General features: G+C 39.9%; 1 protein-coding gene and 1 long non-coding RNA gene across 3 annotated transcripts in view; one reads left to right on the plus strand and one right to left on the minus strand.

The window, feature by feature from the left end:
• The window catches only part of gabbr1a (gamma-aminobutyric acid (GABA) B receptor, 1a), a 113490-nt gene that overhangs the window by 72780 nt on the left and 18202 nt on the right, over window positions 1-22508 (minus strand). Inside the window, exons 6-7 of the mRNA XM_034697519.1 lie at window positions 20125-20142; window positions 4297-4457 (exon numbers count right to left, since the gene is read on the minus strand). Coding sequence (XP_034553410.1) covers window positions 4297-4457; window positions 20125-20142 — 179 coding nt within the window. The remainder of the gene's footprint in view (window positions 1-4296; window positions 4458-20124; window positions 20143-22508) is intronic.
• The window catches only part of LOC117822673, a 39379-nt gene continuing 21099 nt past the window's right edge, over window positions 4229-22508 (plus strand). The window contains exon 1 of one of the 2 annotated variants that reach the window (XR_004633239.1): window positions 4229-4583. This is a non-coding gene — a long non-coding RNA (uncharacterized LOC117822673). Of the gene's footprint in view, window positions 4584-7062; window positions 7112-22508 lie in introns of those variants that run through there. The other variant, XR_004633240.1, reaches the window with a different exon arrangement.

Below are 22508 nucleotides of genomic sequence, written 5' to 3' on the forward strand. Positions count from 1 at the left end.
AGTGTGACGTAGTGTGAGTCTCTTAGCCAATGGCTGTGTGTTCCCGACCGGGAGTCACGTCAGTCATGTCCTTATTTGGGCAAAACTCATAATCTTAATATCTTCTTAACCGTCACGTTAGAAAAAAATTCACCCCCCGTACAGTGTATGCCATTAGAGAGATTAGCGTTGTAGGGCCAAGCCGTTTTTTGAACCAGGCTGTAAACATGTTTATTAATGCTGCAAAGATCGTCTTTTTCCCATTCATATCTATGTGGTTTCCGGTGTTTCTGCAGCCAGCCTCATTGCAGTTTATATCACTTCCGCATTGGCTTCATCGTTTGAGACCGGAGTTTGCCGCTTGGTCATACTGCTGTAATACTCTACTACCTGGATGTAAACAAGCAAGATAAAGTTGTATGTAGACTCTGTCTGGTTAAACTTGGATTTAAACATTTAGATGGAGCATTTAGTAACCAGCTCAGGCATGTGGACGTTAATACCCTGCAAACCAATTTGACATTGTTTACCCGCCAACTGTGATCTAATGTTTAGCCATTTCAAATAAACTCTCCTTAGTTTGACTGTTTTCTGAGTGTTTTCTTACCTTAAAACTAGGAAGTTAGTCAAAATTTATATCCATTTAAATGACAATGAAATTAATCGCTGTAGAACAGTAGTCTTAACAGTGTCTGCAGCGCATGAAACAGAGCCTCGCAGCTGGGGAGACAGTGATCTGCAATGGAATGAGTCAAAGATGTATTATAAAGTCACACATCCATTACTAAAATTATCTCTTTGCAAAAAAGCTTTTGAGAATGTTTGAATTTTTGTACTAGTGCTGTATAGAAATTATGTATTTCTAATTTAATACTCATATTTTTAATATGTTTTCTTTCAATTATTTGGGGAAAAACATTCTTTAACATGCAAATGAAGACTTGTTTTGCCAATACAAACTGTATTGTGTATGGACACAGCAACAGACGAGTGAATAAAACAACTTTTACTTGACTTTGGATGTTCAAGGAACATTTTTTCATCCTCATAGTTTCTTATTCCATTCTCATTCCACCTTATTCTTGAAAAGACAAGGTTAACACACAACAAAAGTGGAAAACAAAGGGAGTCTATTCTTAAACAAAACAGCAGCAGACTTCACAGTAGAACCTTTCAATCATTCAAGTGTTTCTGTGAGCAAAATAAATGAAACCTTTGATAACTAAACGGGAACACGGAAAAGCAAGAGGTAAAACAAAAGCACACAGTCGCCCCAATGGAAAAAATAGAGAAACCAGAGGTGTTGGCAGGTGCGCAATAAAAGCTGAGGAATCTCTGCTATTCTTAGAGGTCTGTCTTGTACAACCCCCTTGGGTCATCAGCATTTCCACTTTCGTTTTCAGACCTCCCTGGCTCATGAGAGCACCCAAGTTGACGACCCCGGATGCCATTCACATATCATAACACTTCACAAACACACACACACACACACACAAACATAAATGAATTCAAGTGTGGTCACTGTCATACAGAAGCACTCGCACGTCAGCACATACATGACATAGGGCTCATTTCGCTGTCCTTGGCGCTGAAATTCCCTGAGCAAATATAAGAGCTGACGCCTGTGTTGCTTTTCCAATCAGTCAAGCTGCACCTTAGAAATAAACTGAAGGTTCCTTGGGCTGAAGAGACGAGGAGAAGACAGGGACCCCTCATATTAAACTCTGTAATTACACTCCAGATTGAATAATATAAAAAGAGGGGATACGATAAGGGCCTTGGGGGTGAAAAATCCTATGTATTGAAACTCAGAGCATGCAGAGCTACATCTCATAATTTCTTCCTAATTACGTCTGGCAGCACACTCAGGGGCTCGTATGCCAAACGGACATGCATGAGGGCCGGTGATGAACACTGTTTATGCCACAGTGGACAGGAAATTGTGTCATGGCTGCCAATTAAAATAAAGGGAGGAAGTGAGGGAAGCACCTTGTTTCACCATTTCTCTGTATCCCCACCGTCTCACTCCATCACTGTTAATAATTGATCAAAGTTTGCAGTCTCGGCTTTGATATATCCATGGCAACGGCCTGTGTGGAGAGTGTGTGTGTGTGTGTGTGTGTGTGTGTGTGTGTGTGTGTGTTTGTGTGTGTGTGTGTGTGTGTGTGTGAGTGTGTGTGTGAGTGTGTGTGTGAGTGTGGATCTCAGAAGGCTGTAAATAGTCTGATGCTGTCGCCAGGATAGCCAAAGAAACAAGCCGCTCTGCTACCACAGGGTATCTGCATCCATTAAAGGGACAGGCTGGGATTAAGTGTTGAGCTTCATGAATATTGTATGATGTTGAACAAGCTGAGGACATGGCTTGATACTACGGAACCCAGTGGTCATAAACTGGTGCTTGTGTGCGAGTGTGCGCGCGTGTGTGTGTGTGTGTGTGTGTGTGTGTGTGTGTGTGTGTGTGTGTGTGTGTGTGTGTTCAGGCACCTGTTCGACTACTTTACATCATCATGCCTTGTATTCAATACTCAGTACTTTAATGATGCAATAAAAGTTCCCCATCCTGATAAATTCAGGTCAAGATGACCTGCTGAATAATTACTCTCCTCCCGCCTTGATCTTGAGATGCAGGCAAACAAAGGGGCTAGTGACGCCCTCGTCTTAATCTCACAGTTAAACAAAGAGATCACAAGATGGAGATTTGTTCCTTGACCAAACAGGAACGAGGAGCAGGTTTTAATAACCAGATGTTAATATGATGGCTAATTAATCCCTTTCTTATAATTGCTTCCCTGCCTCTCAGAGGGTAAGATCCTCATTACTATTCCAGCCAGGTGAACAATGTTTACAATCTGAAGGGGAGAAACTTCATTCAAAACCAAGCATACCCAGAGCAGGAGCAATAAAATCCCCCCCCCCCCCCTTGACTTAATTCAAGGAATTAGCCAGCGTCACTCACACAATGTCATAGCAGCCCTCTTTGAGCTGTTCTATTCAAAGGATCTGCATCTATTTCTCGAGCCGGAGGCGCCAGCAACTCCTGAAGCAGGAGGAGTGATGTTCCCCAATCCCTACGAAATCTGTTCATGCTACTGCTTTATCTTTATGTTCATGGCAGCTACATCTGCGGCTGTCTGCTTCACTACACTTGTAATCAGAAGATGCACACACACACTCATACACACACAAGTCTGATCCATTTGATGCAAAGAACAAGCTGTACACACAACAGAATGTGAAAAAGCATGCACTGCACTGAGAGCTCTGCATACATCCAGCATATGAATTTGCACACATATTTCCACAGAGCTGAAACCTTATTTGTTTCTGTGCTTCAAGAGTAACTGTGTTGCCATGCCAACTCTTCCTCTCTCCCTCTCTCTCTTACACACATACACAGACACACACACACACACTCGCTCCCTACATCTCCCTGCTATTCTGTTTAACAGGATTCCAATGCAGAGCCGTGTACACCAATCAGAATAAAGCTCGTAGCAAATTTCTAACCAGCCCCGGTACAGTTAACCGTTTGGTGCCCCGGCTGCTCTCCAGGCATCCGTCCTGCAGAGTGATTGATAATCATCCTCAAGAGAGGAGACAGAGGAGGAGATCTGGTAATTGTTTTCATGTCACTCTTGTTGAGAAAAAATGGCTCCTTCTGGGGGGGAAAAACTTTCAGAATAACAATTAGGAAACACGACAGCGAGGTCCAAAGAGAATGGTTTTTCACAAAGATAAATAACTTGATTTTTAATTAAAGTGTATGTCAGAGCAGTGGGTGGTAAACCGGAGGGGAAATGAAACCAGTCAGGGGGCGGATATTGGATTTATAGTGGTTGATAATGCTGACATTTTAAAATACCACCATGATAAATGATTGATGAGCAACTAGCAGCAGGTGTGTTTGGTCATGGAGCACAAACTCGCGCTGTACTGGGAACGGTAGCCCCATTTGTTAGGGAGAGGGAGAACTTTATGGTTCGTTATCAACACGGTGACCTTTAATGAAGCTCCTCTTTGAGATGTGGGACTTGAGAAAAGACAGGTGAAGCTGAAAAGGTGGCTTGTTTTGTTCTTGGGCCAAAAAAAACGAGGTTGAAAAACAATTAAAGCTGCATAAAATCAGAAAATGTTGGATTGTAAGAAAAAAATTTAAGCAACAGTAATTTCAAATGATATCCAGCATGCTCAAAAAAGACACAACAAAGGCAGTGTCTCTCTAAGAGGCAGACCATTATTTACGTCCCTCACTGACTGACACCACACACCCCTTAAATGCGCACCTCCTCTGACTCTCCTCCTCATGCACACACTCACCATGCTGTCGTAGTGGATCAGCTCCAGCTCGTAGTCAGGCAGGATGTCGCTCCTGTTGTTCACCAGGTCCAGGGCCATCTGAGCGGAGGGCATGCACGCCTGCCCACCCGGCCAGCCTCCACTCATGGGGAATAGAGCTCCGATGTACAGCTTTTTCTTTCCTGCGGACGGCCAAGGCCAGGAGAGGAGGAGAAGGACGATGAAAGAAGCCCGGAGATACATCGCATACTTTCGGGCAGAGTGAGCAACCCGCGGGGGATTTCTGCAAAGTGCCTGCATGGTTCAAGGTGAGCTGAGCTGGAGCCAGTTTTTGGCCCCTGGTGCTGCAGCGGAGAGAAATCCGGAGACAGATTAGGCAATTTAATGCGCGAACTGAGATGCAAGTGAACGCAACACGTGTTTGGAGGCAGTTTGATTTGTACGTCGAGCTTTTGCAGGTATTGTGAAACGCAAGTATTTAGTTTTAATTCCGACTTGAGTAAATAATTAAGTTGGCATATTGTTTAGCATAATGCATGGTTAATTATGCATGACATGCTAGATCTTTTTGGGACAAAAGTCAAAGACAGTTCAGCCAGCTTTTACTTTGAAGTGATCATGTGAGGACGCGGAGCTGCTCATCAGTCAAGTTTCAAGCGAACCTCCTCGATCCTGCAGCCCAACACGTTTTCTACGCAACTCCACACATTTGAATACTCTCAACCACCATTGTGCTTTCAATCACAGGTACATTCCAAACTCACGACTTTTACGCAAAAAAAAAAATAGAAATTACGCGCGAATCAGACGCTGGAGTCCGTGCAGACTACGTCAACCGCGTCAAAAAAAACGTGTGAACAGGAGCTCCAGTTGCCAAAAATAAGAATGTGTGAAGTGAGAGCTGCAGCAGCGTATACAGCAGGCCACATTTTCCCTCCAGTATCGCAGCCCTTATTCCAACAGATGAGACGATTTGCCGCGGAAAAAAAAGCAAGCGCGCCAGAGCTCTGCGTCTGCTCCACTGCAGCACCGGCAGGCTGAATGTGTGTGTGCGTGTGTTAGTGTGTGTGTGTGAGTGAGAGTGAGAGAGAGGAAGAGAGAGAAAGAGAGAGAGAGCACGGGCAAGTGTGAAATGTATGCCGAGTCAGAGAGGGAGGGACGGAGAGAGAGAGGAATGGGGGGGGTTGGGAGGGGGAGTCAGTGCAAAATCTCCCCAAAAGGTTTTCTAACGAGTTACATGCTGAGTTTTACTTAAACTGCATCCATTCCACGGGAGTTCTACTCATCCTCACTTGCATGACGCCTCTCTCTCTCTCTGCAGCTTCTGGCTTACTTTGTTTGTAGGTGCATTAAAGCTAGGGTTGGTAGTCTCGGAAAACCAGCATGAATTTGAATGTAGCTTTTCCTCATGACTCCATCTAACCCCTCCCCTCCTCCCTCGGAGGTGTAGAGTGTGCGAGTGGGAGAGAGGAGAGAAGTTTTTCATTCATTCAAACATTGATTGTTGTTTTGTTGGTTGGCGTGATCACGGCCGACAGTGACCGGTTATTAAAGCTCAACGTGTTCACGAATCGGCTCGTCATCCCTACAGCATCCGGACGGACGCTACAATAAATATATATTTTCTGTAGGACTTACTGAACGTCATTAATTATTCTGCTTGTTGGTGGGAGCTTTTTAGACTCTGATCCGGACTACAGTCCTGAGCAAAGCACCTCATCAGGTCAGAGGGGACAGGCCCGAGGACGAGCGAGAGGGGCAGTAAATAGAGTCAGGGGAAGCAGAGGCAGGAGACGGGGACTCGGAGGAGTGCACGCCGGGGAAATGTACGCGCAGGAGGAGGGCAGAACGGCAGGACGGGATTTGATTGGTATAAAATTTGGGGAGCCAAAACACGGTGATTGGTTGGTGTTTTCTCAGGTTTACTCCGGCTGTAGAAAGCCCTTTTTTTAAACTCTTTTTTAGGAACACATTATGTATTGATTGCCATCAGGACATAAAGATCATTTTAACCAGTATGACAAAAAGTGTATCTAAATCTGATTACCAACCCCAGCTTTAATGATGATATATTGTTGACCAATGCAACACCCTAACACTGACCGTAGGCTGAAAGCTGGACAACTTTAAACCACGACAAAGCAACAGAGACAAAGAGTCAGGTCTGTTTTCTTTGAGTGAGGATTACATTTCAGGTCATTTTTAGGAAAAGGTAGGAGATGGTGGTGAAGAATGACATTAATATTAATAAGAAAGAGTTTTCTGATCATGCATTTACAATGACAAGGGAAGCAAACAAATAACAATCAAACTGATGTAATGCATGAATGTATTTTGCTGATCGGCATAAGAAAAAATGTTGAAAACTCTTGGTCTTGAACTAAGATCACACAAAGTGGAAATTTATTGTCCCAATTCAATTCCATGAAACACTGTCTTGTGCTAATATTCAGTTTTGCTCAGCTCTTAGATCATAACTTGGCTAACACTAAATAGAAATAGACACTTTTTAGGGGTCTAGGTTACATATCATAATACTTTGAGTTATTTCAAGACTACATTTAATGTGTAGCTATCTAGATCAAGGTCTGATAGCCTACATGTTGTATAATGCATACGGCTTGAAGACCCCATAGAGCCATATTGCAGTTGCCATTACAACTTTTGTCATCCTTTGGAAACCTTAATAGTCTTGCAGAAGTTATTTTCAACATGCAATACTGACCATATAGGCTTAAAGCCGGACAACTTTAAACCACAACATAGCAACAGAGACAGAGTGAGGTCTGTTTTTTTTGGGAGTGAGGATTACATTTCAGGTCATTTCTAGGAAAAGGTAGGACATTGTGGTGAAAAATGATATTAACATTAATAAGAAAGATTTTCTGATCATGCATTTACAATGACAAGGGAAGCAAACATACAACAATCAAACTGCTGTCATATGAATGATATAATGCATGAATGTATTTTGCTGATCTGCACAGAACAATGTTGAAAACTCTTTGTTTTGAACTAAGATCGCACAAAGTGGAAGTTTATTGTCCCAATTCAATTCCATGAAACATTGTCTTATGCTAATATTCAATTCGGTTTGGCTCTTAGATCATAACTTTGCTAACACCAAATAGAAATAGACACTTTTAGGGGTCTAGGTTACATAGACTAATACTTTCAGTTATTTCAAGACTACATTTAATGTGTAGCTATCTAGATCAAGGGCTAATATATGGTTCTTTAATCATAATAAAACATGACACTTCAATTTCATAAAGCCTCACGTGACATCTTTAAATTGCATTTTAAAATCCAAACATATTGACTTGTGATAAATTAAATAATGCTTACAGCTTGAAGACCCCAGAGAGCCATATTTCAGTTGCCATTACAATTTTCTGTCATCCTTTGGAAACCTTAATAGTCTTGTTTGAAGTTATTTTAGATCAGACTAAATGATTAGATTGAATAATTGTAAAGTTACTCCACACATAAAATGCTTCTCTGATCACTGCTATCGTCGGCACACTGTAGATATATGACGTATGTCAAGATGAATTATCGCACAGCATATTTAATAGGACACTAGGTCAGTATAGTAAAAAGGGATGTGACTGTTATGCATATAAATGAAGAGTATCCTCATAAATTATGCAAGATTAAACATCAAGCTATTCTATTCTGTTCTATGTAAAACCAGGCAACTAAGTAGGGTGTAATATAGTTGAATACAGGTCATGAGAAGAGTAAAGTGTACCATAATGGGGCCTTGTGTAGCAACAATAAGAGTCATGCTCAGCTCCGTGGAGCTGCAGTGATGCACAGCAGGGATTTGAGAATGACGCTTACATAAGCACGCAAACATGCTCACATGGACGATATAACTGGTATAGAAGTTATTACATTCACATTCTTACTTTAGTGTGTTGGCGTGTTTGTATTTACTGAATAGTGTTAAGCTTAAAGTGTGGCTGAAGCTGAGAGGAATGTTGATTGTTTTGCAGTTTGGTTAAAAAAATAAGTATGATGTGACTTTTATTTTGATTAGATGGCATTAGAGAAGCTAAATAATCACAAAGATTTGCACAAAACATCCGGATGGGGTAATAAAATCAGATTAAATTTTATTCCAGTCAATCCAGTTGTTGTATTGTTTCACTGACTAAATATGAACCTCAAAGAGGAAATGTCCGGAGATCACAAAGTCAAGAGGATTCATCCTCAACATCTTACAAAACGTTCCGTTTCGACCAGATTTAGCCTGGTTTAAACCTCACCTTCCTAGCGTCTGTTTGACCTGCAAATCAATAACTCCACACTCACCGGGCTGGCACACACACAAGCAGTGTGCAACTGTGCTCTGTAACCACCTCTGCTAATCCATAGACCGTTTCATATCTACCTTCCCTCCACGGCCAAGTCTATAAAACGCTACAGAGTCTGCTGCTGAGAAATCAGCAGAAAATGTGGCAGCAGAATCAATCACGGCTGATTTTATTTGCATCCATTTCCAGAGTGGAAAAAGTGAATTAGTTACTTTAAATAAGAGGTAAATCTGTTTAAAACCTTCTGTTAAGATCAACTAAAGCCCCTATTTTTAACTCTGGGACAAAGAGAGACATGACTCTGCACACACACCTCCTGACTCATAGAAACATGTGCAAACAAAGACATAGGAGCAGGCACAGAGACCTTTTTTCAGCTAAAACTTAATATCTAACTTTCATTTGTGTCCTCCTTCAGACTTAACTTTATAAAAAACTTTTTATTGTGACATTTTAGAACAGCAAAATACAACAAATACCACTCAGACAGAAAAGATATGGCACAAGAAGCCTACTTAAGCATAGTCGTGAGAGTTATTTTCCACTTGATAAATAAAAACACCATTGGTTGCCCCACGTTCTTTGTTCTGAAAGATGTATTTGTTTAACAATATTAATAAAGAGTCCAGCTGCTCTGCAGCTTTTCTGAAGCCAATATTTTCTAACAGCGTTTTTACTTGATGTGAACCGAATCTTTAGGAGGTAGGATTTGTATTTACTCAGTCTATCAGGGACATGCCCGGGGAAGAACGAGGTGTACTGAGAGTGAAACTGAATAAGAGGGCAGGACCAAAATATATCACTTCTCCACATTCCCTCCAACAGTGGAGCACAGTGACACTTGGTCTAGATTTCTGTTAGGGAGTCCAGCTCTTTTGCCCATCTTTGTCTAACACAATCCGTATTGTCCTTATTCTATAATGTGATGTGATGGTAAAGCTTATATATTCAACCTTTATTGATCCCTGAGTTGTAGGCATCAATAAATATTTGAATAACATTACGTATCTCGAGCCAAGACTTGCATCTTATAGAAGCCGTCACAGAGCTGTGAGGACCTATAAAAGTCCTCCCCACCTGGCCCATATGTCTGACACATGCCATCAAAGCTGCTAACAACCCTACACATGGAAGTGATGCCAGAGTTAACACACTGTTTATATCTACACTGTTGCAACCCTGGTATGAAATCGGGGTCATTTGAGGCCATCCAAACTCTCTCTGGAGTTTGAAATGTTCCAGAGTTAACTTAAAAAATACATCTGTCAACATGATTTGATCTGGATTGAACCTTGGAGGAATGTTTTAACAAGAGGTTTACAAAAAACAATAAGAAGTCGTGTCGCAAATAGTACTTTTTTGCTACTTTTGCTACAGTCTTTTTGGATTATTAACAATGCCTTTACTCTATTTAATGCTCATGTTTCTGCAGTTCTTGTGAGAGCACACTAATTGCAATGTAATGTTAGTGTTAAACTCCCTTCTGAAAATTACTTATTGCAGCAATTGAGAAGAAGACCATTATTTCTCCCGTCTAAATTAAAAACCCTCAGTAGTTAGGCGATGGAATATGACTATTATATAACCCTGGTTCATTACCCAAATCTCATTATCTGGATATCTCCATGTAGCAGAGAGCTATTCAGATCAAGCCGCTAACAAGCCCTCACAGGCTGAGGTGAGTGTAGTGATCATCTGCTGGCATTTGCCTTCCACTTCCACCTCCTCATCCTCGCTGCCACCCCGTGACCCCTCCAACGCACGATCAATTATTCAGCCGTGAACTTTATCTGCTTCTTTTTTTCGCTCCATAATCCTGCAGCCGACACAGGCAATCACACCAGCACCGGGCACCGCAGTGCTAACAACCCCCGTGGAGGCAAAATGGCACATTCAGAGACGACATTAGCCGTGACACAGCCTGGAAGAAGATGCAATGGAGGCATGAGAGCTGTTACATGTTGCTGAGCTGCTTTAATGAGGGCCTTGTACTGTATATTTGTGTGTCTGTGCTTTGCAAACTGGGCATCCTTCAGGATAATGGCCTGCTTCTCTCTTGGCAGATGTGTTAGTGGGAAAATACTGTTTTGAATGCTCCCTTTTTAACACATTCTCCAGATGACAGTCCTCCCCCTGTGGAGCACTTTTTTATTCAGGGAGAAACCCAAATTATTGTGAACATGTTGTTAAAAAGCATCGGGTGGAATAATTCAGAGTGTTTAATCCCTGGAGATGATGATATTGTGCATACATGAGGCATTTCTCATAGTGCTGATGCTTCAAATCTTATGCTTTGAGCAGAGATCAGAGTCTGTTCTTAAAAAGTAAACCGAAGTCCAGCCTTTGTGTCTGCTTTACTTAGTTTTCAGTAACAGATGGGCCAGGTGAAAAATCACAGCTGAGTAATGCATCACAGAGCCAGTGATTTTGGATTTAAAGTACATAAAAGTTGTGCCAGAAAATAGAGTTAATTCTGCAACTTTGAAACAGTGTCATCATTACTTAATTTGTCCGGCAGCAGCAGCAGCAGTACACAGCACCTTGTTTCCAATACTGCAGCCCAGCAGTTATTAGAGTAATATATCATGCCTGAGTAAGAGAGTGGAGGGGAGTTAAGAGTAATAGGTTCATTGTTCAACTTCCACAGGGGCAGAACTTTGTAGCGATGTTCAGTAACCAACAGTGCATTAATGTGAAGATAGTTATTAAATAAAGGTGCACCCTCTGCTTCATCACTATTACAGTTTGATGGCCACAATATCGGTATTCATCATTTTCAGAGGCTGTAAGAGGAATGTTCGAGCTCAGATTTACATTCCCATGAACAGCAGGGGGATTTTAAAGCATACATACTCTTCAGCAGGAACTTTTTGATATGCTAGATTTACCTGGCACAGTTTGCACTCAATCTCACTTTAGTTGTTTTCTTTGAAGGAGTTCCTCACACACACACACAGAGAACTCTTTGACGGCTGAAGAAGTCCGACACCTGGTACTATGTTTGCTTTACAGCTTTCTGATAAGCTACAGCCACCGTCTTTTGGTTGGACGGCATTACAACCAGGCCCCAAGTAAGAATAATGGAGAGAATCTATTGTTCAGAAGAGATGATACCTGCATGAATTATTCTACTTTTGAAAATATCAACAACTATTTAATGGCCCATCCCAAGATAACTCACAGATACATCCTGACACAGTACGTGTGTTTTGAGTTACTATTCGGTACCTGCTTTCTTTTGCTTTAGGTCGTTTTTCGATATTGCATGGAGCAGTAGAGGTTGCTGGAGTAACATGGGATACCTCCAAACTGATGAAACCTTAATGCTCTCCATGAGAGCATGCCAACTCTCACCTTCTTCTGACATAGTTCTCGCACACTGGGGCAAACATCACTGAAATGAAAGGCTTGGCCCAATTGTCAGTGAATTGATTCTGTAGAGCAGATACCAGATATCAGGATTTGATTGGTCAATAAAGGACACATTATGTGAATGATTTTTTTAATTTAAAGCTCTTACATTTTGTACAAATGTTAGCGCCCTCTGTGGACAAAGCAGTAAATCCTTGTTTGTCTTGTACATGTGCAGGAAGTGTTTTCTGACCATGCATCTTATACTGCTTTTTTTAAAGTCAATCCTTATGACTCTTTGTTGTGTAAAACATAAAGCATAGGGCTGTTTATTCAGTGTGTTGTAAGTCACCTCTTATGGCACTAGGGATGGGTACCTTTCACATTTGAACCGATACGGTACTGATAGCCGGTACCTGGGAATCGGTACCGGTACTCAACGGTACCAATTTTTGGTACTTTTGTGTGTTTTAAATGTTCATTTAAAAAAGAAAAAAAACATTCTAATTTGTTTAATTTTACATATTTATTTAATTTAACATGAAATAAACAGAAACAGGATTATATAGGTGATTAGATGTATAAGCTGACACATGCTTGTGGCGTCTAATTGCTCTTTCGTGAGTTTATCAGTGAACACACGTGAATGCCTGCGGACAGGAAAAAGTCAGTTCTCCGTCTCTTTATAAGAACAGGACACACAACTTACTTGTTGGGCATTCACGCGCACAGGGACAGTTATAAACAGGGCAGGTAGTCGGAGCGAGAGAGTCCGTCTCAACCATAGACTGTATAAAATAAACTTAATCCTCCAGTAAGGCAGTTCTGCCTCGCGGTGAGTGTGCGCGCCTGTCAGCTGCAGGCTCCGTTTGGCGCGCTCCCGCACAGGAGCAGAGTGCAGAGACATCCACCCGGTCAGTCTCTGACTTTATTACAGGGCGAAAATATGGAAACTCGCCTCCTCTTCCACTCCCTCACAGTCACAGGGATGCGTTCAGGTACCGAAACATGGTACCGTTTGATTTTACGTGGGTCGGTACTCGGTAGTACCAACAGAATTCGGTCGGTACCTATAAAAGTACCGAATTCGGTACCCATCCCTATATGGCACCTATTAGGGGTGGGCAATTATTTTCAAATATTTGTTCACTTTGTAAAAATCAAAGAGTTACTTGTCTGGTTGTAATACAGTATTCCTGCCAGATGGTGGCTTTAGAGCGTCTTAAAGCTGTTTGCTAACCGCATTAAGTAACAGAAGAAGAATAAAACATTAGGGACAGTCCCTGCGATTTCCTCCGTTTCTGAATTTCACACTACTACACACAAATTTCAAGAGACTGAGCATGGCTGTAAAATGTAAACATACACGTTATGCCACGTCACTGCGAAACACTGACATAAAGATCGAGACAGGCGCCGTCAGTGGCCACTACTAGCAGCACCTCATCCTGCTGTGTGTGTGCGTTATTTGAATAATCGTCGAATAGATGCCAATGATTATCGAATAGTATTTTGGCTTGAAATACCCATCCCTAGCACCTATCCCATGATAGTACTAGGCATTAAAAATAACAACATAGAAATAGAGAGTGTTATTGCTGATGACCTCATTTGCTTTTGTAAGTCATAAAGATGCATTATTATTAATTTCAGCATGTTTCATAACCACTGAAAGAGTCCTCACAGGAGCTTTAAGTTTTGTGCTCAGGGCTTAATGTTTGTCTGGTTATTATTTTAGTGTTGCGTGTAATTTTTTATTATACACTCAGGCCAACTGAGTGTATAATCAAATAACTCCATATAACTTTTTTAAGTATAAGGGTGACAAAGATTCTTCTTCCTTTAACAATCACCTGAAAAAACGAAACCAACAATATATTGATGTAGCGCTGCTTCTTGTGTCTATTTGGCCGAAATCTGATAACGTTTGTTCCTCCAAGGTGTCAAAATCTATTTAAAAAACACCCTAATGAGCATCAATGTGCTTAAAAATACAGAACATGGATACTTTAGTTCATAGGTAGTTCATTCCACATCCCCCTGCTACTGCATCACACGTGAAATCAGCCTCCAACAAATGCAGTTCTTGTTCCTGTTCCTGTAACATGTCATGATAACTACAGGTTCTCATTAAAAATTCAACTTTGAAGTAAGAGCTCGTCTAAAAGTGGTGCTGGGGAGTAACTATTTGCACATTAAACATATAAAAGTGAAAACTCTGTTTTCATTTTAGATGGATGAGACGTTTTAATCACAAAAGGGAGATAAAATCGTGCTCTGTCGCCTCTGGGATGAAAGATAAGAAATGTGTAAATTAGTGCCAACCTTAAAGGTTTAATCCCTGCTACTGCTTCTAATTTGCAATGACTTTAATAGAATCTTCTTGACAATGACGTAAAATATGTAAAAGTACAACACAGAGTACATACAAATGTAGGTAGATACAGAGTCTGGAGAGAAACTGTGTAAGCTGTTTATGTGCCAGTCGTTTTCAGCTGTTTGTATCCACAGTGTCTGTGGTTTTGTTATACTGTACTTGGAGAAAACAGAAACTGGAGATGCACTCCTACTGCATAAACACACATACACACACACACACACACAGGGTAGAGCAGACACAGACAGGAGCAGGGTATTAACCTTTCTCCCGCTGAGGAGGCAGTAAGTGGGTGGTGATGGCACATGGAGTGGAGAGAGAGAGAGGGAGCAGAGCCAGAAGGAGGTCAGTAATGTGACAGGAGATGGAAATTTCTATTTGTGGAAACACTGTTCTCTGCTGCTTTGTTAATTGTATGTTTGTCAAGTCTGTCTGTCACATTTGGAAACTTTGTATCTGTAACTTCAGGAGATAACTTAAAGAAAACAACCAGAACATGGAGCTTAGTGTTAGTTTAGTGTTGCATACTGTGCGCCTGTGTGTGTGTGTGTGTGTGCGTGTGTGTGTGTGTGTGTGTGTGTGTGTGTGTGTGTGTGTGTGTGTGTGTGTGTGTGTGTGTGTGTACTCAGTGTTTGGCTTATGAAAGGCTACCTCAGGTCTGTGCCTAATTCATGAGAGTAACTGCAGCGTTTAAGCCTTTTGGAGATGGTAAGTGTATGATTCAATATCCAGCCAGTTTCTAATGTGGTGACATAACTGTGCAAGAGGGTGAGCCATCCTGTAACAAAAACAAATGTATTCATCATCCCTGCCAGGGATCACATAAAAATGGAGGCACTAGTAGATGTTTTGACCTTATTTTTTCAGGGAGGGCTTTGTGCATTAATTCTTTTTTAGAAACTGCAGATAAACCCACTACTACACTCACATCTGCTGTGAACCATGTATATTTTTTAGATCATTGTGGCCTTAGAAATAAGAACACCTCAAACCTGGAAATGACGCTAATGAGAAAAATATATATATATATTTTAAGTTTACAGTTTAAATTAAGCAAAGACAGAAGTGAGATAGTAGAGATGAGTTGTATTGCAAATGCTCCTCACTCGTGATGCTTGCTAGCAAGTAAAGGATTACATACTGTATAGTGAGCGGGTTGTTATACTTCACGTCATGGTCTTGTCTCATCCTGTCGTGACTCTATTTTGCAAAACTACCTGCTCACTACAGACGAGTCCGGCAAGCAATTTGTGTGTGTCGTGATCTTGCATAGCAGCCATTCCTGCTGCCTGCTGCCTGCTGCCTGTGACAGCAGTATGTATAGCTGCATTAAAAGAGTAATACAGAAAATATGGAAGCCCCTCTTGGATAAATGGCTGACCTCCTCAAATATATCTCCCTATTAAGCCACCTTGCATTGCTCTTGAACCTTCTGGAACGGTATCTCAGATGACACTGATGTTTATGGAGCTGTCACCAACCCACTTTGTAACACGCTGAAGCATGCAAGGGTTTTTTTTTTTTTTGTATGACTCTTATATTGGTGCTGTACATTTCATCCCCTCAATCTTTGTCAACATTACAGCATCTTTCTATTATTCTTATTTACTTATTTATGTTTTGTCTCTGCCTTAAAATCAATTTTAAAAAAGTGGGAAACTTTTTTTAAAGCTTTAAACAGCTGCTGATGTAGAAACCTTCATTGAACAATCTTACCATTATTTACAGTGATTATATTAGACATCAGTTACAACAGTAGCTTGATTACATATGAAGAAACTAGAGGTGTGAAAAAATATCGATACAGCAATATATATTTTTGTATTGTACTGTTTTCTATTGTCTTGTTATTGTCTGTCTGGGACCCCCTCTAAAATGAGATGGCACATCTCAAGGGGTTTATCCCAATACAATACATTTCTTTCATATATCGCGATACTTTGACCTCCGATATAATATTGATATTTCAACTCTTAATATCGATTTTTTCTTGTATTTAATAAAAATTCATTATTTAGCCGATTTGGAACTAAAATACAACTCCAGTATTTCAAAACAATAAGGTGGAAAAGTTGTTTTCAATCAAATAGTTTTTTACTTAATTTGTCCTTTCAATTTGAGTAATATTGTGTGATTTACATGTACACCATCTCACTTTTTTTCTTAGTTGACTGTGTAGAATATCACAATATCACAATATTGTGATATGGTGATACTATCGTATCGTGAGGTTCTTGCCAATACTCACCCCTAGAAGAAACAGAGAAAAGAACTGACCTTATTCACCACATATTAGTGACAAAGTGCTGTGTAATGTAACAGTCATCACAGACTAGTTGCATCAGTATATGTTTTTTTAATATTAGTAAAGTATGCTCTTTCTTTCTTTCATTACTGTTTTAATTGCTACTGCAGCTACATCGTAATGATTACATGCAGCTTCTTGATTAACCTGCGTGCTAGTAGAAGACTGTTATTTATGAGATCCTCTCATGAATCACACAGTGATGAACTACAAAATGCAATCAGCAGGTCACCTAGAGAGGGTCGAAATGACTAATTCTAACATTTGGATCAACCTCTGAAAAATATCCCAGTTCTCTGTGAGGCCGGTGAATCTATGCAAAGTGTCTGCTCTGCAGCAGGACGCTTCGTGATGTTAAGTCTTCTGTGTTGTGCAAAGTGAAAGAGTTAAAGTTTGTCATGCTTGATAACGCAGCTGAAAACCCCACAGGTCCATCTACAGTTGTCAAAAGCAACAGAACACAGAAAGTAAAGGTGAAAGTAGAAACTGGATCTCTTCTGAGCAACACTTGTATTGAAACACAGCATGTTAACCACGGATTGGTCTTTACATTATGCCTCTTATTCCCTGGCTACCAATTAAAGATAGATGCTAAGTTTTGATTTAACTATTGTGTTCTTTTATTAAGGATTTATTTATGCAGCTTAATAAAATAGTCCCTCGGTTGGTAATGCTTCCATGGCAACAGTGCTCTTATCAGCCTACATGCAGGTTGAACTGACGTTAAACTTAACATTATCATTCAAAGGCCAAACTTTTAGAGGTTTTTCCATTGGCATTCTGAACAGATGCAGAAAAAAACAGCAGTGCCTGTATAAGGTCCTCATCCTGTTGGCATTTATCATACACTTTATAAAGTGCCAGACTCTTTTCTGTGAAAGGATATGATATGACGTGTATGATCAGGTTGTCCCTGACGTAGCTCTTGCTATCCAGAATTAATTACCAGTTACTGGGTTCTGACGAATCACGATCGAGTGTTTAACACAGCTGGGCGTTAAGTGAGAAAGCTGGGTAATCATTAGTCTTAATCTTCTCTATCATTTCACTTATTCATAAGATAAGGACATACAGGATAAATAAAGTTTCATGTAACTGACTGGCAAAGAAATGTGGGGAAATTATGACAGCTGTGTTCAAAAATCGGGGTCATCCCTATGTTCCCACATTTCTAAGAATTTTTTTTTCCACTGAAAATTAGACCCTATGTTCCCACATTTCTAAGACATTTTCAAAATTAGCTCTTGTGTTCCTACATTTCCCTTCAATTTAAGCCCTATCCTCCCACAAGATTTTTTGGAAGCACTTTATAGTAAATTAATGAATGAGTGAGTAATTTTATTTGGATAAGCAGCAGGAGAAATAGTCACAATCACAATCATAACAAGAAAAAATAAAATAAGCTGATCGAAAAGGGTTTCGTCTGAAGTAGAGCTCACCTGTCATGAGTTGTTTAGCTCAGTTTTTCCATGTGTTTCATGCTTTGGTTTCGCCTGTGTTTATTCAGTATCAGTGATCCTTTGTGTCCCTTGTGTGTTTTGTGATCCATGTCTCTTTTTGTACTTTCTGGTGTTTCTTAGGCTATGTTCAGTGTGAACGGCCAAGGTGGATTTGATGCACATTTGATACTTTCACGTCACTTTTGTCTTGTGTTCTCTATTTTGTAGTTCTGAATCCCCTGTGTTTCCAGGTTAGTTACTTCCTGCCCTTGTGTTTCCCTCCTTGTTGATTACCCTCATTAGTTTCACCTGTGTCCTGTGCTCCACACCTGTGTTAATTACTCTGTGTACTTAGTTCCTCTGTTTCCCCTGTCTCTTGTCAGATCATTGTATGTCTACCCAGCCGCATGTGTCTGTGTTCTCGTGTTTCTGTGTTCGAGCTGTTTCTGTGTTTCCTGGGTTTTTGTTCTAAAGTAAGTTCTGTTTTTAAATTCTTTATTTTTTTTAATCTGCATTTTTGGGTCCTCTTCTACTTTTCTCCTTATGTGACAGAATGATCTGACCCAAAAATGCAGATTAAAGAAGTAAGTAACCTAGAAACACAGAGGATTAAGAACTACAAAACAGAGAACACAAGACAAGACATAGGCTACATTAACGCTGCCAGGTTTAATGCTCAATTCAGATTTTTTGCTCAGATCTGATTTTTTTGTTTGCCTGTTCACATTACCATCTATAATGTGACCTGTATCCGGTTTCAGTGTGAACTGTCTGCGGCTCCAAACTGCCCCGCATGTGCAAAAGAACAGTAACAATGACGTCACATGCAGCTATTTCACAAGTTCTTTCAATATACTTTCAAACACAGACCGGTTAAGGTATGAACCCTAAAGCTTTGCATGTATGGAAGTGTCCCCCCATATATTTAGGATTTAGGAGGATTGCTATCCTCCATCTTTGCAAGGCTACCGCCACGCAGAATTGTAACGTGTCGCTATAAAGTGACGTGAAAGTATCAAATGTGCATCAAATCCACCTTGGCCGTTCACACTGAACATAGCCTAAGAAACATCAGAAAGTACAAAAAGAGACATGGATCCTAAAACACACAAGGGACACAAAGGATCACTGATACTGAATAAACACAGGAAAAACCAAGGCATGAAACACATGGAAAAACTGAACTAAACATCACCTCATGACATCACCAGATTTAGCTAAAAACTACATTCCATCTGTAGTCCATTGCTGCTACTGGATAATAGGTTGGGTGTAATTGGCTACCAAATTTGGAGAAAGGGGGATAAAATCTGATACAGATTTATGAAAAAGGAAATGTGGGAACATAGGGATGCTCCCCAAAAATCAGATGTGAAGACTAACTTCTGAGTGCACAGCCTCTCACAAATTTTAATCTCTATCTCACAGAAGACAATAAACTGCATTGTACCAGCTATTCAGAAAAGAAACTTCCAAGATCTCCACCCAAAAATCATATTTTCCAGCTGGTGAGGGGATTTGCATCCTCCACTGCAGAGAAGTGACTTTTCAATGCTCCAGACTGCTGCTGCCCTCTTGTGGTGACAATGCACATTACATCTCACATATAAAATCTGTGTCACGTTTAAGCACCGGCTATTCATACAGACAGACTTAATGGACTCTATGAATATAAAATACTTATTTATGAGGTGATATAGGTGAGATATTTTGTGTTATAATGGAAACAATCTCTGATGATTTATGGGACAAGTTTTTAAGCAAAAGACCCGCCATATCTGATGAGTATTTTTCTGGATGTGTCATATTTTTTTAGCTTTTAACAGAAATGAAATCATCTCTTTGGTAGATTTTATCTGTTGAGCATGAGAGAGAAGTCGTCTTTGTTTCTGTGCAATGTAAGCAATGTTATGCAAGAGGCTCATATCTGATAGCGACTACGTTTAGTGTCATATCAGTCAACATGGGCCAGACCAACGTCCATGAAACACAAGATAACAGAACCATCTAAAGCAATGTAATATGATTTAGTTGGCTTGAAAATAAACTGCTTACCTGTGTAGTTTCTGTCATCTTTGGCCAGCAGAAGCAAAAGGAAGGAAAAGAAAGAAAAAGAGCAGTCGATTAAGAAGTCTTTGTCGTAACAGGAGAGTTTAAAGTTGGAAGGAATTTGTCATGCAGATTCAGCATTTCAAACAAACCTCTCCTTGAAAAGCCTGATGTCTATTCAGCTAAATAATTCACCTTTGTCATGTATAATTTGTAAAGATTTTGGTGCAGTAAGGCGCAAAATTCTAATCATTTTCCTCCACTAGATGGCGGTCACACAGCATTTAAGTTGAGACATGCACTGTGGGTTGGATGCTGAGCTGTAACTCTCTGGCAGGAGGTTCCTTACTGAGGAAGGTGTTATGTAATCATTTGGTATTTTACAGAAAACCTTAAAATTAGAGAGTAAACCTTTGAATTTCGAGCATTTAGGTATCCTGACACATCTTATAGTATCACCACAGGAGATGTTAACCCTCTCACAGAGCATTATGAGGGCTTATTAACAAATATGGGCCTGTTACTGGTTCAATCATTACACAATGAGTAGCCTACTCTCGGTCCAACTGTGCTCATAATTCCCTCTTTTATCCTTTTAATACGACCATTCCCATAGCAACTTTCTGGGTTGCCATGCCAACTCCTCTGATAACCAGTTGGCGATGTCATTTCTTTCTGTTCTTCGTTTCATCTGTTTGTTTTTCTTTCTGAAATCCTCGTTTGTTTGCACTAATTTGGACAAATCCTTTCAGACTGTAAACATGCCGGCTGTTGTAAACGGAGAGCACTCCGGGCTGCCACTGATCTCACAACTCACGCCCTCTCAGTTTTTACATCAGGTTAGTGTCCATCGTTTGTTTTACCTGCGTGAGCCAACCGGGCAGACCCCCTCTGTGGATTGCTCTCTGATTGGCTGGATCATTTATCGCCTAGCAACCACGCTTCACCGTTGGGAGAGCAGGTGTTTGTAATTATTGTCATCTGCAAAGCCGTATGTTCCCATTTTTTGAGAGAAGGCTTTAATAACAACGTGAGCTGTGTGTTTGATTACAATGTATATTTATGCCAATAAGGGATGTAAATAAATGCAACTCATAATAATTTGATTAAATATCAGTTTAACGGCAAATTTCTCAATGAGCTGATACATTTTGACATTGAATTGTTTATAGAATAGCTTAGTTAATGTCTGCTCGAGGCCAAGGCAATGCATTTGAATTATTATACTTATCTTATCAACTCAAAAACATTCGATTTAGTCTAATTTATGACAAGGAAAGAATCTTATCCTGGTATCTAAGAAGCAAGGAGCAATTTTTTTTTTAAATGTTAAAAAAAAAACAATTTATAAGTGATTTCTGATTGTCTTTTAAACTATTAATAAAGAGGTTTCAGCTCTTAAAATGATGAAAATGAAAAATACACCTTTTCTTAGAACTTCCTAAACTGTGAACAATAAAATTAGGAAGTTATAACCCTCACACACAATGATTCATTAACATCTATTTTTGAAACATTATTATATTCAACCACACTGATATTTCTTAACCAACATGCTATACTTGCTGCAATGAAAATGCCAATAAGGGGTTTAACCCTCCTGTTACCCTCAAATTTACTAACATCTTTTATCCTTGGTGTCAAAGAGATCAAGAGGAGAAATGGTTCAGAAGGCCGCTGTGCTTGCTTTTATACGTTAGCTCTACCCCCATGTTGTGTAACTATCAGTGGTTCTCGCAGTACCACAGGTGTGGTAACATTAGGTTAGAGCTCTAAAGCAGAGGGAGGCTTTTTTAGGTTTTAAAATTAAATGTTATAGTGACCTCAATAGCATCCAAAACAACCAAAACAAATATGTGTTAAATGTTGATATTTCTTAAGTTTTATACAGCTAAAACAGACGGGTCAAATTGACCCCAAGGAACACTGATGCCTTTTTTTTTTGTTTTTACAGGAAATTGGAACATATAAACATTTTTGATTTTACGTTTTCCCAGTTGTTCCCATTATATTGGGAAAAGGTCATGAAATATGAAGCCAAAGAAATTATGTTAGTCATTCATTTAGAGACGTTAAACATTGAATGAGGTCCAATTGACCCCAAGGATAATAGGAGGGTTAAATTAATGCAACTCACAATTATTTGATTAAACATCAGTTTAAAAGCAATTTTCTCAATGAGCTGATAGATTTTGACATTGAAATGTTCATAAAATAGCTATGTTAATGTCTGCTGGAGGCCAAAGCAATACATTTGAATTATTATATTTATCTTATCAACTCAAAAACATTCGATTTAGTCAAATTTATGACAAGGAAAGAATCTTATCCTGGTACTTCAGAAGCAAGGAGCATTTAGATTTTTTTCTTTAAAAAAAATCTTAAATTTA

Source organism: Notolabrus celidotus, chromosome 12, assembly GCF_009762535.1.
Source record: "Notolabrus celidotus isolate fNotCel1 chromosome 12, fNotCel1.pri, whole genome shotgun sequence".
NCBI classification, from domain to species: domain Eukaryota; kingdom Metazoa; phylum Chordata; class Actinopteri; order Labriformes; family Labridae; genus Notolabrus; species Notolabrus celidotus.